The sequence below is a fragment of the Rattus norvegicus genome, chromosome 10, assembly GCF_021556685.1.
Source record: "Rattus norvegicus strain SHRSP/BbbUtx chromosome 10, alternate assembly SHRSP_T2T, whole genome shotgun sequence".
Taxonomy (NCBI): Eukaryota; Metazoa; Chordata; class Mammalia; order Rodentia; family Muridae; genus Rattus; species Rattus norvegicus.
The window spans coordinates 58,258,155-58,275,726 of record NC_141543.1 but is presented as its reverse complement, the minus strand read 5'-3'; the positions used below and the strand labels follow the sequence as shown (position 1 = coordinate 58,275,726).

Below are 17,572 nucleotides of genomic sequence, written 5' to 3'. Positions count from 1 at the left end.
CAGCTCCACAGCTATTGTGCACTTCTTGTAGTTACATTATAGGGACATGCGCAATCGCGACACATGACCAACTACAGCTCCACGGCTACTGTGCACTTCTTGTAGTTACATTATAGGGACATGTGCATCTCAGACATGTTTGAAACTAGAACGAAAACGAACTATGGGGTGAACTACAAGATATTATTAGTAAGGATGCTGGCACCGAGAGCCTTGCCACATGAAAACATAGTTGGCATATCAATGACATCAAGCAAGCATGGGAATGGGTGGCAACTGCAGGAATTCAGGACGTGTCCTGGACTTGCTGAACCAGAATCGAACCTGTGTCGAGGAATGTGTCAGAGGAGCAGACACTGTGTATAGACCATGCTGCCCTGTGTAAGCGTGGCCCTGGTGAGAATTGGGCATCATGGTTTCTGCTCCTGTTGGGAGAAGGTTGTGTGCCAACCCCCAGAGCCAAGTGACTCAGTCTAATCTATCTACAGGATATTCTAGGAATTCTCAGAATTGAATTTAGCCATTTAAACAGATCCAGAGTCATTCTTTTGACATAAGTCTTACTCATATGCCTGATGGTGGAGAATCGGGGGGAAAGCAGGGAGACTTGTGTAGCTCAGGACCACCTCAGCGTTCTCACATCCCACCCTCACAGCTATGCCATGACTCCTGCACCTTGGGGGACAGCCATGCAATGTGTTTTCTTCATTTTATCCCTGTCCAAGGCCAATGACTACCCCTTTGGTTCTAGGAGCATTAGCCAGAGGAAAGAGCACCGAGCATCTCTTGTCATGTATCTCCACCACAACCATGCTTGCCTCAGGGTGAAGCCAGCATTCTGCCCTGTGATCATACATCGTGAGGCTCCTGGTACCCTATATGTCCATCCTAACGTTGAGAACATGTTTCAGGAATGTCTGTGGGGGAAGGGTGTTTCTTTTCCAGGACAGCCTGAGAAATGGAGACTAGACCTTTTCTCCAAACATCAGTTGAGAAAGTGGATTCTGGAACCAGAATGCCAGAGCTGCCAGCCTGGATCCACCCTATAAGCTGCATGACTTTGGGCATGCTGACTAATCTGTCCTTGCCTCAGTTTCTCCTTCTGACAGGTATGACAGTTGTAGCTTTAAAGAGTCATTGTGAAGTCATGTGTGCAGAGTGCTTGGAATGGAGGCAGAGACTAGACAGACAGCAAGAGATTCCTCATGGTGGGGATGGTGGCTTAATCAGAACCCTGGAGGATCAAGACACCTTCCTCCCAGTAGCACTGTGAGAGATGAGGGAGGAGTAGAAAAGGAACAGGAGGAGGAGACATCAGCACTTCCAGATGGAGGCCTCTAAGTCTGCCCTCCCCAAACCCTAGACACTGCAGAGAGAACAAGGCCACTATACAGAGAACCCTCAGCAGAAACCAGGCAAGTTACACACACACACACACACACACACACACACACACACACACACACCACACACACACCACACACACAGACACACACACATACACATACACATGCACACATATATACACACACAGACACACACACACCACACACACATATATACATGCACATGCACACATGCATATGCGCGCACACACACACATACACACACACACACACACCTCTCTTTCTTTTTTATCCTTAAAGAACAAAAGTAAAAGACAAGTGATAACCACAGGAAAATACTTGCAATTCAGATGGCCAAGGATGAATGAATCTCCCTAAAGCCTACCCAAGCTATGATTCAGCAACTAAGACACAGAATTCAACAAGAAACTCAGGACGTATTGGAGTTCCTCCACTCAAGGGGGAGGGGAGGTTAAAAAATATTCTGTATTTTCAGAATGCTCAACCCTCTTACAGAGAAGTACAAAGTAATAGCAAAACCTATTATTAATTTTTTTACTAGCACACCAGTGATTCTAAGTTTGATTATAGGCAGTGCTGCCAAGCGTTCCAGGAAGAGGTATTCATAGGTGTGAGCCGTGGCAGCCTCTCTGGAAAGCAGCTTGGAAATATCTGTCAAAATGAATGAAACCTTCTGACTCAGCATCTTCCTTCTTTCCCTATGAGGATCTGGGCTTACATATGCAGAGGGGTACAGTTCCAGTAACAAACTCAGTATCTCTGGTCCCCGGCAAACAGTCTGGAGCTATCACAAGGTCCTAAACGTCTATCCAAGGAACGATGGAAGAAGTCTGCATACAATCGTCAGGGCTGCAGCTATAGCGCAGGAGGAATGCGCTCGCCTTGTAGGTGTAAGGTCCTGCGTTCCCTCACCAGCACCACCATAAAATACAGCAATAAAAATAAAAGTGTCTGATCTGCATGAATGGATGTCTAAAGCGGTTTAGAGGGAATGAGATGGGGGCTATTTCTAAGACATATTAATCGAAAGAGAAGCTGGAAGATAGAGTATAATATGATCTAGTTTATATGAATTCAGAAAATTGCTTGGGGATTATTTCTAGTGAATAGCACGGCATGCTCTTGGGCATGGCTGCCGGTTGGGCTTGGGAACCGGTTGCCATAGACTGCTGTTGCTGTATAGCTCTGTTTTGTAATTTAATGAATTAATTTGGATACATGCCTTCCCTATTAGGGCCCCCTTCCAATTTACAATAAACATGTCTGGTATTGATGAAAATGTTTCGGGACCCAGGATGTGTTATTATGTATCCAGTGTTTGTCAACTTACTTCTATCCCAGTTTACATGTTCTAAGGTGGCGACTTTGTTCTACGGTGATAAGAGATTGCAGCAGGCTCATCAGAGATTAAAAGGAAGGATATCTAAAGACCTCCCAGCCCTCACTGCACAACACAAGTCTTAAAAGCCAGAGGCTGATTGATGTGCTGCTCTTCTGTGGCGGAGACTTGACATCTTTGAGAAAGTTGTTACATTTCTTGTCTCTAAGGGTCCTTTTCTTTCCGCCTTGTGTAGCAGCTAATTGTTACCACTAGGTGGCAGCAGAAACCTGCTCACGGGAGCCCTGTGGGCCAATTCTAAACTATGGATGCTTTTAAAACCAATGCTGGCCTCTGTACTCTGGGCAGGAGCTCACTTCCACAGTATAACTAACTCCCTGGGGAGGTGGAGCATCCCTGGACATGGTGCAGGAAGGAGACATGAGGAACACTTCAACGGGGAAGATGGGATGGACCGTGCCAACGGAAAGCTACACCCCACCCCTGTGCTGGTGTAGTCAGGACAATGGCTCACCTGCCTGAGTGGACTTCCTCCGTGCCTTCTTGATGTCCTCCTCAGTCTTGTTGCTCAACTTGATCTCCAGCTGCTGGGTCTTCATCTCCAGGTCTTTCTGCCGCTCTGTGAGGGCTTTGCGGGCCTGGAGTGGGGAGCAGTGCAGCCCAGAGAAGCTGTTCATAAAACTGCAGCCAGGCTTCAGGTCCAGCCACCCTCCTACCTGATCTCATCTTCCCTGCTTGTGTGGGTGATCAGTGTCAATGATGGCACCCTGGTGTGGAGGGGCTAGAGGGCTGGCACCTGGTATGGAGGGGCTAGAGGGCTGGCACCTGGCATGAAGGGGCTAGAGGGCTGGCACCTGGCATGGAGGGGCTAGAGGGCTGTCATCTAGCTGGGTTTTCCTTGTCTGCCCTCTTCCAGCCACATCTGCATGTGACCGGTCAGTCCCTGAAGCCATGTTGCCTCCAGAGCATTTGCCTACACCGGGACCCTAAAACCACTGTCTCTGAGGCTAGAGAGACGGTTCAGTGGTTAAGGACACTGGTCCTTGCAGCTGACACAGCACTTGATTCTCAGTCCCGATGTGGTGGCTCTGAATCATCCGTAACTCCAGTTCCAGAGGATTTGGTGACCTCTTCTAATCTTAAAGGGCACCAGGCAAGCAGATGGTGCAGACATACATTTGAGTGAAATACTCATACATATAAAATAAATATAATAAATAAATCTAAAAGGCTGAAAATAAAACACTGTCTTTCAGGGTTGGAAGGGACCATAAAGTCAACTGAGTTTCCTCCTGGCAGGGGACACTAGGCTGTGAGTACCAACTTACTTATCTCACAGCCTGAGCCCTTATTGGGCCTGTATCATCATCACTATTATCATCATCACCATTATCATCATCACCATTATCATCACCACCACCACCACCACCACCACCACCACCACCACCACCACCACCACCACCACCACCACCACCATCATCATCATTATCCACTCAGCCTATGGTGGAGATGTAGCCATGTTTTGGGCACCTGGTTTGGTTTGCCCCTCCCGTTCTATAGGGCTCCAAGTCAGGCCACTCTGTCCCTCCAGGGCTGACCACCTGCAGCACCCAAAAGTGAGGCCCAGACACAGTAGCCATGTGAGTAGCTGTGGCATATCTGACTTGGTGTTCACAGAAAGAGGGTTTGCCTTGACCCGTGTGCCCAATACAGCTCCCACCTGACCTGCGGCGTCTCCTTGCTCCCACTTGTCCTTGGGAGAGTCATCCAAGTGTCCTGAGGTACTAACTCCTGCCTGCCACATGGTTGGATAGCGGTCCCCACCACGGCAGCATACAGAGAAATCGATACCTATCCTGCCCTAGACGTCCCCAGCTGTCCACCAGCTGGGTGCCCTGGCCTCTCACCTTCTCCACTGAGGCATAGCGGCTGGCTAGCTGCTTACGGAGGTCAGCGATGTGGTGGTCACACTTTTTCATGTCCTTCTTGAAGTTCTCTCGGAAGTTCATCAGGGGTTTCTCCACCTCGCTGTGGAGCTGTGAAGGAGGGCAGAGCGAGCACGGTCAGTGCCAAGGCATAGCTGTGCTAGCATAGGAACGAGACCTCCCACCTTCTGCAGAGGCCAGGCACTGAGTGCTTTAGCCGCTGACCTATTTTCTCCAGCCCGTATACTACGGACTTCTTAAAGCCAATACGTTCTATTTAAAAACATTGCTTTGGTAGGGGGTTTGGTTGTTTGCTTTTTTGTTTTTTTGTTGTTGTTGTCTTTTATTTATTTATTTATTTATTTATTTATTTATTTATTTATTTATTTATTTAGATTCATGAGCTTCATTCTTAGCTCTGAAATCTTGGCTTCGTGCATGGTATCAGCGATCTTTCCTGAAAGTGTTTCTGGGGATGGATGGTCTGTCTGGTCTGGACCAGGGGGTCTGGGCTACAGGTTCCAAAGAGAAAAGTAATTCCAAGTTGGAAATGATTTCTGTAACTATCTGGTCTAGGCGCTTCCAAGTGGTGAATGACCACAGTTGTGAGATCAACTTAGTGGGTCAGGACCAGGGTGTTGTTTGTTTTTTTTGTTTTTGTTTTTTGTTTTTTTTTTTGCTTTTTTTTTTGTTTTTTGAGATAATAGACCCAACATGGGAAGAAAAAACTATTAGGGTACATTTTAGGCAGAATAAGAGTAATGTATCATGAAGTGCCTGCTTTGATTACATGCATGCGTCTCTCTGAGGGGGTATGGGCGCGGGTATGGACATGTGCTTGGTGACCATGTACGAATGCCTCTCGTGCACGGTTGGGCAAGGTGAAAGCCGGGTTGGAACGCTTCGTTTCACATATGGCCATGGCACTGTGGGGCTGCCAGGTAACCCGCCCGAGCTCACAAAGCCTGTTAGTGACAGTACTGGGTACACACTCGTCCTCGCGCCCACTGATCTGCCCATGCACACTCGCCCCTACTGCATTCTTGGGCCTCCTTTGATCAGCAGGGAAGTGTCTGTGCTCCCCTCTTCCACTGGGGCCGTTCTAACTGCCTCCCAAAAGACCGAGCAAGCGCCTTTCCTGTGATTGCCGTTGCTATTAGCACCGGCTTGAGGTGGGAGACTGGGGAAGCTGGAGAGCCTGCCAGTGTGCAATCCCATTTCTTAAAGGGCTTTTACCCCCAACTCTGAGCATTCGGATGGAGAAGAATTTCAATAAACCTTCTTGGAGCTGGCATAAAACAGGCTTTGTGCCTCTGGAATCATATTCTTCAAGGTTGATGAATCGATCCTCAGGGTCCCGTTCCTCTTAAGAAATCACCGTGCCACCGTTAGGCGGCTACTGGGGTAGTCTGCAGTCACTAACACACCCAGACCAGAAGCTGAAGAAGTGCTGATGGTATAAAATCTGCCCTATTTGTGCACCCTTTCTCCATGAGCTGTCCTTAGTGCTGGAGTCTGTGAGCCTGTGAACCTTACTTAAAATGGCCCCAGTGTTTGGGAAATCAGCCTGCAGCCACCATTGGCATTCCTTTCTTCCTCAGCTAGGGTCTTTCCCTTGTGCTGGGGACAAACCAATTAGCCTCTTGCCTCTGATTGGTGGCCTCTGCCTCTACCTCAGGCAGGAAAAACATCTCTTCTGGGAGCTGGGACAGGAGGAGGGAGGCCTTGGAAGGAAGCTACTCATGAACCATGGCTTAAAATAACCCGCAGCTTCATCTGCAGCGCTGAAAGTGGCAGTTCAGGGAGCTCCCTCCTCACGGGGGCTCCCATGCCAATGTGCTGGGGAAGGGCTTGGTCGTATGAGGGTGAGCATGCTCTTGTGAGCTGGGAAATGTCGCTCCTCACCAGGCACAGCGGGAAGCATGTCAGTTCTGTGTCAGGCACTCACACCCTTCAGAAGCCAGGAGCAGCACAGTTCCCTGCAAAGTTCACCTGTGATCTGAGCCTTTGAGTCAGTCATTCTACTGTGTACATCACATAGCGAGGGCTAGGTAGGGTGACATAGTCCTGTCCTTCAAGGGTGTGCATGCGAGGGACCCCAGTGCGACAGAATTGCAATGACACATGGGAACAGCATCGGAAAGAGGGTTAGCTATCGTGGAAGCTTCAGGAGGGAACCGTGCCTTGGAAGGATACTAGCATCAAACGACAAAGTTGGTAAACATGGGGACTCAGGGTGGTCAGACCCAAGAACACGGAGTACTCAGGGCTGCGGTGGTGGATTGGCCGGTGACGGCAGGAGTTGGAGGGAAGAAAAGGTCAGGCCAAGATACTGGGCGACACTCCCAAAGGCCTCTCTTCCTTTAAAAGGAGGGCATGTTAATGGGCAAACCTATTAGTCACTCACGCTTTAGTGCGAATCACCTCACTGAGACATTTAGTTTGGTTTTCACTTAGGAGGAGGTAAGAGCCTGAGAGGGAAGGTGGAGATATAAGCTAAGAAGAGAAAAGAGATTCATTTGGAAATCCTGAGGCAAAGCAGAGCCGAAAGACTTGGGGCCGGGAGGAGATGCTGTGGCCCCTTCAATACAGGTCCTCTTGTAGTGGTGACCCCTAACCATAATATTATTTTCATTGCTACTTCGTCACTGTCATTTTGCTACTGTTATGAGTCGGGAGGTGAACATCTGTGTTTCTGACAGTCTTAGGTAACACTGTGAGAAGATTGTTCAATCCCCAAAGGGGTTGGGGCCCTCGGGTTGAGAACTGCTGCTCGATTTGCTCATTTCTTCTGAAGGTGTCTATTAAGCATCCTGTAAGGTCTTCAGTGTACACCCTAGTGAACAGGACAGAATCCGGCATGGACTCAAAACGGTCTGGGCCCAGTGTCTTTGGAAGCAGATGAAAGGAGTGGGGCATTCAGAAGTTCTGCAGCAACGAATAAGTTTTAAAACGTCTTCCTCTGGCCATAGCCCAGTGCTCCCAGACACAGAGCTGACTGCCCTGCCAATCGGTGAAACTGACAAAGAAAGGCTGAGATTCACCTCAGTGAACCAGGGGTTGTCCACTCTTACCACACAGGCCCCGGGCTGCCTCCCATGGCTCCTAAGAGATCACTGTGAGCTGCTTGTTAAAATAGCCATGATTTTATTAAAAAGGCAATAAACGAACTCACGTCATATTAAGCATGGACGATCGAAACTTAGATTTATATTTTTAAAAGGGCAATTGTTTCTCAACACCTACATCGTGGTTCTGTCTGTGCTTCTGGGTCACATGTCTGGTCATTTCTGACACTGTTCAGTGGAGATGCTGTCTAATGGTGAGTGAGTTGTGGGCATCTCCTCTCATCTCTGCATTCAGGGACTTGGTACCACAGAAAGTGTGGGGCAATACAGGCTAGAGGGAGCTGGTGACCAGTTATCAGCATGCCATGGTCTAACCCTGAAGGGATGGGAGGGTTACCTTGGCAGAGAACTTGAGGTGAACTTCAGCCTCATCGGCCAGACTCTTCTTTACTTGGGCCCATGCCTCTCCCAGGGAGCTAAAACAGAAAGGAGCCATTAGACTTGGGGAAGGGGGGAGTTCTGGCCCAAATCTCCAGCCCTCCCTGAGATGGAATGATGGTTCTCAGCTCCATGTCTTAGGGAGGCAGCAAACATTGATGCCTGACCATCACTTTCCCAGAATCTTTCCACTGCATGCCCTGGTTTGCTGCTGAGGTGACAAATACACACTAGTAACTGAAGGAAGAAAACCAGATTCATTTTCGAAGGCCCTCCCCTAGCGGCCAGCTCTCTGGTCTCAGGCACTTGGCCTCCAGGAGAGAGAGGCACAGATGGTCCACTTGGGTCCAGGGACATCCCAGGTGCAGCCCCACACTGAGAAGGCTCTCCTAGCCATCTGCAGAGGCATGGTTTCTCTTGAGTAGATTCTGGATCATGTACCCCACTGTGGCTCGCAGCGTGCACTCTAAACTGTGCCATCTCTGCACTCCAAAGGATGCTCCAAACAGAAGGCATCTCCCCAAGTCCCGGAGACTTCCAAAGCCCCCAAGATACAGAATTCATTAATTGGACCCTTAATCCCCATGACTATTCTAAACCAGACCCCTGGCTCCTTCTCCCGACCTCTCACCCAGCCAGTTGGCGTCATCTCATGGGAAAGCTGTTAGCCTCTGGGACTTCAGTGGCAAAGGCTGCTTAGGAGACAGCCCGCCAGGGCAGAGCACCTGCGTTGTTGCTTCCAGGTTCCAAGCCAGGGGCTAGCAGATCTGTCCTCATGATCTACTTCTCTATCTGCCCAGTGGCAGTGCTAGCCTGGCATGGGTGGATGTTCATGAAAAAGCATCAAGTGGTATTTATAGAGTCTGGAAGAAGCAAGAGTGTTGTTGGGGTCCCATTAAAGAAAGACTGGGTGGATCTGGGGTGATGATGCTGTGGACATGCCTTTGCCTATAAGGCCTGGGTTCTGGGATGCTATGAGGAGAATGCACCATCCTGCAGCCTAGCATGGGCTGTGTTCCCCTACCCTCCTCCCTCCACAGTGGAAGCTGCTGTGGCAGTTATAGAAGTCAGGTGATCTGAAGGTGTCCCTTCAAAGAACGTGCAGCAGACTTCATCCCTGACACAGTGAGGTGGGACTCTTGAGGCCATAACAAAGTGCTCGAGGGCCTTACACTGGCCAGCTCTCCTTGCTGTTGACATGGTGGCTTCTGTCACATGCTAGGACAGTGTGTAGGCACTCTCTAGATGCTGGCCCTTGATCTTGGACCTCCTAGCCTTCAGAACCATAAGCAATTTCTTTTCTTCATACATCATCCGCTTATAGCAGCCCATAAGGGTCTTGGACACAGAACCACACAGATAGGGCAGGCTGGTGAACCTTAAGGGCATGCCTGTGTATTTCACTAGAGAACACAGTCTGGGACCTCCCATATATCAGGCAAACATTCCACCACTGAGTTCTGTCTCTAGTCCTTAGGCAGATGGGTGGAGACAACCATCACTTCATGCTATGAGCATAGGATCTCAATGCAGATACTCGCTTCAAGGTGACAAAGCCACCACTCTTACAGGGGTGAGGTGCTGCTGCTATGGGAGTTGAGTGGCACACAGAAGGTCTTAAACATAGAGTCTGAAAAGGCCCTGGGAGGGGAGAACCTCTTCTCACGGGGCTGTAAGTCAGCTGCCAGCAGAGTATATGAGGTGACTGACTAGGGCCAGGTATGGCACCCTGAGAATGTTAGCTCAGGGATATTGGAGGCTGGGGAAGTGGCACCATTCACACCCTGGACAGTGACTTCAGTCCTACTTGCAGGGATAGCATGTCCCAGGTAGAGGGGTGACACTCCTTACTACCAGATGGCCTCAACCCTATGCCTATGTCCCTCTTTCCTCAACATTCTAAGGAAGTTCAAATGTATGGAACTACCTCACTTGGCCCTGTCAGCATGTACAAATGAATATGTACTAATTAAGAACAAACTTTAAATGTTTCGGGGGGAAGCCATTAGACGTTCTCGTTCAAAGATGGCATCTAATGAGAAAGAGGTAAGTGGAAAACTGTCAGGTGCACTCCCATCTCAGTGTACAGTCTGTGGCACGACAGATCAAACCATAGGCTCCTGCCAAAGCCACTAGCCAAGAATGACCAACACTTCATCGTCGTCCTGCACGTGAGAGGGCAGAAAGCAGAACGAAACCCTTGAAGACTGATGACTCATCAGCATGCACAGGCCTTGTGACATCCAATTTGGACAGGGCATCCAAGTTGCCAGATAGCTCAAGTGAACCCTAACTGCCCTGTGGTTTATGAGCTCCCACATCCTCACAAAGCCTCCAAGGTGCACTGGGCCACACGTCCAGAGCCGTGTTGTAGGTGCAGGACCTACCGCTGTTACACTTTGTGCCTGCCAGTGAAGGAGTGATGGGGCGTGTGCATGTGATGTACCTGAGCTTGTGTGGTGGAGCGTGTTCACGCGCTTGGTCTGGCATGAGAGCAGGCTGCTTATCTTAGGAGCATATGCTGTATGCTGGCGGGACAAAATGTCCCTGGCAGGAGCCCCAGCCAAGGGGGTGGGAGCCGGAAGACTCCAGAGCCATACGGTGATGCCAGGGACCCACAGGAAGCTACGTTCCCTGGTGGCAGGGCTACTTCCGTGTGCTCCCTGCCTTGTCTCAGGTTCAGAGAGTAGTAGGAGAGCTAACCATGTGCAGGTCTGAAGAGGGGCATGGGCCCTGTTGGGTCACCCTGTGGCTGATGGGGAGGAGGCGGCTTGGTTCCAGTTAGTGCATGAGAAGCCCTAATCAAAGCCATATTCATTTGGCAAAAATCGCTGTCCCATGATCACTCTAGCCATGAAGCATATCCGAGCTGATTCGTTATCGCAGCTCCCTCACAGCTCAACCCCTGTGGCCACTCTTTCCTAAGCTCCCCTCAGAAGGGTGGGATTACAGAGGGGTCCTCAGAGGGCTCTGTTGGTACTGACTTCCCAGGAGCCTTGGCTTTCTTTTTTCCTTGTGAGGTGTAAAGTCATGTGTGATAAATCATCCAATTTAAGGTGAGCAGCTTAAAAGTGTGTACGGCATCCACAGTGTAGACGGTCTACCCTAATGACTCCAAACACTTTGTCACCCCGTCATTAATGAAAGTTTGTGATTTCCCCCGTCCCCTTTCGCTTCCTGATTCATATCTTGAAACTCTGATCAAGGATGTGGGGATGGAGTAGTAGTTAAGGTTAGAGGACAGAGCCCTGATCCAGTAGGATTATTGTCCCTGTAGGACCCACTCCCTCACCCCAGCCCAGCTAGAGGGGGATAGGTAGGCACACAATGGTTTTCAGCCATCTGTGACCCTAAGGAGAACCCATGTCAGACACCAACCCTACTGGAACATTGACTTTAGACATCCAATCTCTAGAACTGAGATGAAATAGAAGCTTTTTTTTTCCTGTTCTTTTTCTGGACAGGGATCTCGCTGCATAGCCCAGGCTGGTCTTTAACTCACGATCTTTCCATCTCTTATCCCCCCAGAGAGCTGGGATTACAGACATATGTGTACCGCCATGCCAAGGCAAATTCCTATAGTTTAAGCTACTCAGTCTGTGGTGCTTTGTTATAGCGGCTGCAGCAGACATATGCACACCTGTTAACTGCCACTCCTCCTTTCTCTCTTTACACTAACTGGTGGGCTTTGTCTCTATGGCTTTGCTTATTCTGGACGTGTCTGGGGAATGGGATGATGTACCCTGTGACCCATTGTGGATGGTTTCTTTTGCTTAGCATTGTGTTTCCTCTCAGAGTAGAGCCTCGGTATTCCTTTCTATGGGTGAATGATAGCCCGTTGTGCAGCCATGGGCATCCGTTGTGACGACACTACAGTGTCTGTGTCTGACCACCTTCTGATCACCTTCAGTCTTTGTGACCATTGCTACTTTGAGCACGCTTGCTTGAGTCCCTGTTTTTGATTCATTTGAGGGTAGACCTAGGAAGGAGTGGTGCTGTATACTACTTCTTTGATTTTCTCAAGCTGTTTCCCACATGGCTGTCATTTGAGAGCACGAGGACAGGGCTCTGCAGACAGATAGCAGAGGAAGCATCTATCCTTGAAGGAGTTCTCCCACTGAAGATCCTCGTGTGGCTGGGAGGGTTGAAAGTGTCCCTAAGCCTCATCTAGACTGTCACGGTCAGAGAGGGAGTCACAGCCTGGACTGAAGCTCTCCAAAGCACCCTTAGAGGCTGGATAGGAAGTTCTCAGACTTAGTGTCCTCTCAGCCTGACATGCAGAGGAAGGGGAACAGAGCTGGGCACCCAGAGGCCGCCGTCCAGTGGCAAGGCACAGTGCAGAGGGTTCCTTCTGTGCTCCAACACCCAGGAGGCCCTGGATCACTAAAAATAACTATGCGGAGGGGAATAAATCTGGAGTATGAATTCACAGACTTCAGGTCATGGGTGCTTTAAGCCATGAACACCAGTATTTTGGGGTGTTTGACTGAGAGAGAGTCTTGCTATGTAGCTCAGGCTGGCCTGAAATTCATAGTCCTCCATTCCTCAGCCACCACAGTGCTGAGATTAGAGGCCAAAAAGCCTAGCTATGTGTACTGGTCTTGAACCATGAGTCTGAATCCTGAGCCATGAAAACCCATCTTGAGCCATGGGTGTCCATCCACCTTGTTATTGGTCCTTTGTCTGAGCTAGGAGTGCCTGCCTCAAGGACTGAGGGCCTACCTTGGACTACGGATGACTAACAGGTACAGACACCACAGTGAGCCATGCCTACAGCAATCTCTCCATCCCGAGTGAGCAACTCTGTGGAGTAAGTAAGGATCCCTTCTTCTGTGTCCTCTCCTCCTCCACCCCCTCCACTCTCCTCCCAACTCACCCTTCCTCCTGGGCAGCCAAGGAGTTCTGAGAGAGCTTAGCAAGGTTCTTTGCATATTCTTCTTCAATCTTTATCCTGCAAAGAGAGAAAGCCCAGTGCCTCTCAGTGCTCTGCTGACAAAGGAGGAGCCGACCATGACAGCGCTGGATAGGGGAATGGTTTGGACCCTGCTTCCCACTTCTCCAGGCTGTGGGGATAGCAGATGCTATCTGCACCACTTCTAGCACAAGGTTGGACATGTGCGTCTTCCAGGAACAAGAGAAGCTTGTGACTGACTCCCAGGGATGCCCAGCACGTCCCCAACCCTTCCGCCCCTTAGTTCCAGGTTCACACACTCCCAGATGGCCCCAACCCACAGAAGCAAGAAGAGAACATCTTCCTCCACTTTCCCACCCACAAAGCCTCCAATTGCCAAGCGTTGTTAAGGGTGCAAGTGTTTCCATGGAAACCAGGTAGCGTCCGGAGCAGCGGTGCCCTTGGATTTCTCAGGAGGGGAAAATCCTCCACACACCTCCAAGGTGACTCTCTGGGATACATTCTGTATGGCTAGGCACATCCATGTTAAGAGGGCTGTCAACAGCACGTTCACCTCCTAAGAGGCTCTTGGAGCCATGGTGGGAGGCAGATCTGTTCCTAGACAACCAGACGTGGTCTGAAGGCAGAGCCCTAGACAGCCCTACACCTTCACTCAGTGGATGGAGAAGTCCCATTTGCTGCCCACTTGCTCGGGTGCTGAAACCCGAATCATGCAGAGGCCCGGAGAGTGACTATGCAGCTCTGTTGAGTGATCTGCAGGACAGCTCACCGCTCACCTCTGGCTGGAGCCTGTCCCCAAGCTCCTGAGTTTCACACTGACCCATCTCCATGCTTCACCACTGCCTCTCTGGGTGCCTGCCTTTGCCTCCAGCCCCGATTATGTGGACGGCTGGTACCTCACACCTTCCTACTGCGGCCAAGATCTCCAGAAAGTAGATCTCATCATGTCACAAGGCCAAGTGCGTACGCCAGGAGAGGGAGGTGCACACACCATCTGCCTCCCGAGCCTCCGCTGTGAACCAGCCTGTACCATCTCCACATCCCGCCCACTTCCTTCAGCCCAGCAAACGCCAGGGCTGTGCTGGCCAGGTAGACTCCCAGCTCCTCGGCCTGGCTCCCCTGCCTCTCACAGTCTTCCCCTAGAGTTTCAAAGATGGGCCGAGAAAGGTTCCAGGGATTTGAATCCCCTCCACCGGGTCCCAGAGATGATCACAGTGGCCTGTGATGGCAGAGGCCATTCGTTTGCCAAAAGGACACTGTTATGAGTGTAAACCATATGCATATCGAAGCTTTGGCTCCTATTGCTTCCTATTTGTCTGTTTTATGCTTCTGTTTTCTCACATCTGAACAAAGCAGCTTCCCAATTTCCTACTAGTTTAATGGGTCATAAAATAAAGATTTGATTATACAAATGGAAAATAGGCCTCCTAAGGAAAAACAGGCTTTAAAAATGCCAAAGCATTATTACCCGATTACTAGTGTTGTAATGAAGAAATACTTTTGAAAGATCTTCGCTGTTTGCAGCGAGTACATCCAGGAAGTCTTGGAAACTCTTATTGGAAAGTTGGGCGTAAGTTTGTGGAAAAAAAATGTGTTTTATTTGCCTGCGTGTAAGTGTGTGTGGGTATACAGATGTTTGGGTATGTGATGTGGATATGCAAGGATACAAGTGTGTAGATGTGTACATAGGTATGCAGGCGTGGAGGCGCAGGCACGTGAGCGTACAGGCACGTGGGAGTGCAAGCATAGGTACACAAGGGTGTGGTATGCAGACACGTACATGTGCAGGTGCATGTGCAGAGAGGCCTGTGAGTGTGCAGGTGCATGGGTGTGCAGCTGTTTGTGCATAGGACATACAGATGCTTGGTGTGTAGGTACGTAGGGATGTGTGAGTGTACGGGTGTGATGAGGGCATGCAGATATCCAGATATATATGCAGATATCCATATATATGTATATATATGCAGTCACATGGGGCTACATGTGCATGGGTATGTAGATATGCAGGCATACAGATATGGTGTGCAGATGAGATGTGGGGTGCAGATGTAAGGGTGTGTGGAAGTACATGTACTCAGATGTACAGTTGTATGGGGATTTGATGCATGGTTGTGCCGGTACACAGATATTTAGGTGTAAGGGTGTGTGTGTGTGGGGGGGCATTTCTGCATGGTTGTGGAGATATGCTGAGATATGAACTTAGGGGAAGAGAGGAAGATGAAATGGGCCTTCTCTGCAGCTCTTCCCAGTTTCCACAGGCTAAAACAGTTGGCTCTTTATCTACAACCAAGCTCAGGTGCAGGGCTATTAGAATCCCTAGAGGCAGGGATGGGGTGGGAGGGTGGTTCTGTTTCCCTTGGCTTGGGAAACAGTTTTAATTAAAAGAAGACCTGGGAGGGGGGGCTGGAGAGATGGCTCAAAGGTTAAGAGCACTGACTGCTCTTCTAGAAGGTCCTGAGTTCAATTCCCAGCAACCACATGGTAGCTCACAACCATCTGTAATGGGGTCTGTTGCTGCCGTCTGGTGTGTCTGAAGAGAATGACAATGTACTCACATAAAATAAATAAATCTTAAAAAAAAAAGACAGGGAAATTTGAGAAGACCTGGAAGGCCAGGAGTGGTGGACACTTTTAGTCTCAGCACTCGGGAGGCAAAGCAGGTCAATCCCTGAGTCTGTGGCCAACCTGGTTAACATGGTGAGTTCTAGGTCAGTCATGGATACACAGTGAGACTTGGTCTCAAGAGAAAAAGAAGACCTGCAAGGTCACATTCGTCTTCTTGATTATGACAAGGGACAGTGATTCACATAAGGGTAAAGGAGCAAATTAGTGAGCCAGGAACATTGGGGAGGAGTGGAGCCTGGGTAAACAGGACACATGTCCCGTCCATCAGGCTACTCAACTCCAGCCAATTGTTTACAGGGACTATGGAGGCATTAAGAGATGCCAAGCGCTGGAGAGATGGCTCAGTGGTTAAGAGCACTGACTGCTCTTCCAGAGGTCCTGAGTTCAAATCCCAGCAACCACATGGTGGCTCAACTATCTGTAATAGGATCTGATGCCCTCTTCCAGTGTGTCTGACAGCTACAGTGTACTCACATGAATAAAATAAATACATCTTTAAAAAAAAAAGAGAGATGCCAGGCTTCCAGGATTTAGTGTAATACACACACACACACACACACACACACACTTATATGCATATATTTGTTTTATAAACATATACATTTTATAAATTTACACACACACACACACACACACACACACACACACACACGTGTGTGTGGTCTCAGGCAGCTCAGACAAGCCATAAGCCTAGTATAACTGATAATGACCTTGAACTTCCCACCTCCTGCTTTCAACTCCCAAATGCTGGGATTATAAGCATGCATGTCCCTGGCTACTAATATTTTTGTATATTTGTTCAAACTTTTAGAAACACTATCCATCTCTACACCTCACATTTGTTAGCCACATCTGTCCCAGGGCTGAGCATGGCAAACCATCCACTTCCTTGGGGTTTAGGGCTCAGGGTGGGCTCTGTGGCCAACTCTGGGGCTTTGTGGGCCTTGGGCTCACCTTTCTCGGATGAACTCAGACATCTCCTTCTGCATCTGCTTGCCTTTCAGTTGCTTCTGCAGCAGCAGTTCAAACCCAGCCACTGTGCCATTGCCTTGTGGGTCCTTCTTATCCGCCTATGAAGAAACAAAAGCCCAAGTCATCAGAGGCTGAGCAGTATCTCTAGGATCCCTTCCAGACCAGCTGCTTTCAGAAATCCCGCTCACTGTTTAGAGCTTCATGAACCCTCTTCCCTGTTTTGAGCACAGTGAAACTCTTTCCTCAGCAATGCTGACCCATGAGCCTCTGGGCATGCTACTAACACCTCTCCTGACAGAAAGAGATCACCATCACACACACACACACCTTACAGTGGCTTCCCTGTGGGCACTGAAGACGCATACACTTTATTCTGTTAAAGCTACATCTTGATGGAAAAGCAAGGACATCACCCAAAAGACCAAGCCCAACCATGCCTCTCTTGGGGGTAAACAGGCTGAACGACTCATTGACTCAAAGGCAGACCAGCCAGAGCAGTGTGCTCCCATGACTCTGCGAGTGCTTAGTTTCTACGAAGAGGAAAGGGCCTCAATGATCGTGAGAGGAAAACCACTGAGAAGGGACGAACCAGTTGCCACAGCTCAGAATAAGATGAGAACTCTCAAGTGAACATGGTAGTGTACGCCTGTCATCCCAGCACCTGGAAGCAGATGTACAAGGTGGCCAGCTGTTTCAACATAACACCAAACAAGCCGAAGAAGGATGCAGGCTCTCAAAGGTGGTTCCCCAGGATGCCACTGAGCAGCGGGCAGGACCACATGCACTGCCCAGTCCTGCAAGTTTCTTGTCTCCTGTTTAGGATATGTCCTGGTCCCTAGAGCCCAGAGATGACTTCTGCAAACATGGCTGCCTCTCTCTCTCTCTAGGGCTGTCAGCATCCTTCCTAGGCAGCACCCTCACCCTTC

The 17,572-nt window shown here is 49.5% G+C and overlaps 1 protein-coding gene across 18 annotated transcripts in view; it reads right to left on the bottom strand.

The window, feature by feature from the left end:
* Gas7 (growth arrest specific 7) overlaps nucleotides 1–17,572 on the bottom strand; it is a 230,730-nt gene that overhangs the window by 8,478 nt on the left and 204,680 nt on the right. For all 18 annotated transcript variants that reach the window (NM_001414201.2, XM_087574748.1, XM_087574744.1 and 15 more), the window contains 5 exon segments: nucleotides 3,221–3,344; nucleotides 4,614–4,742; nucleotides 8,097–8,175; nucleotides 13,014–13,088; nucleotides 16,629–16,744. In NM_001414201.2, the coding sequence (NP_001401130.1) occupies nucleotides 3,221–3,344; nucleotides 4,614–4,742; nucleotides 8,097–8,175; nucleotides 13,014–13,088; nucleotides 16,629–16,744 (523 nt within the window).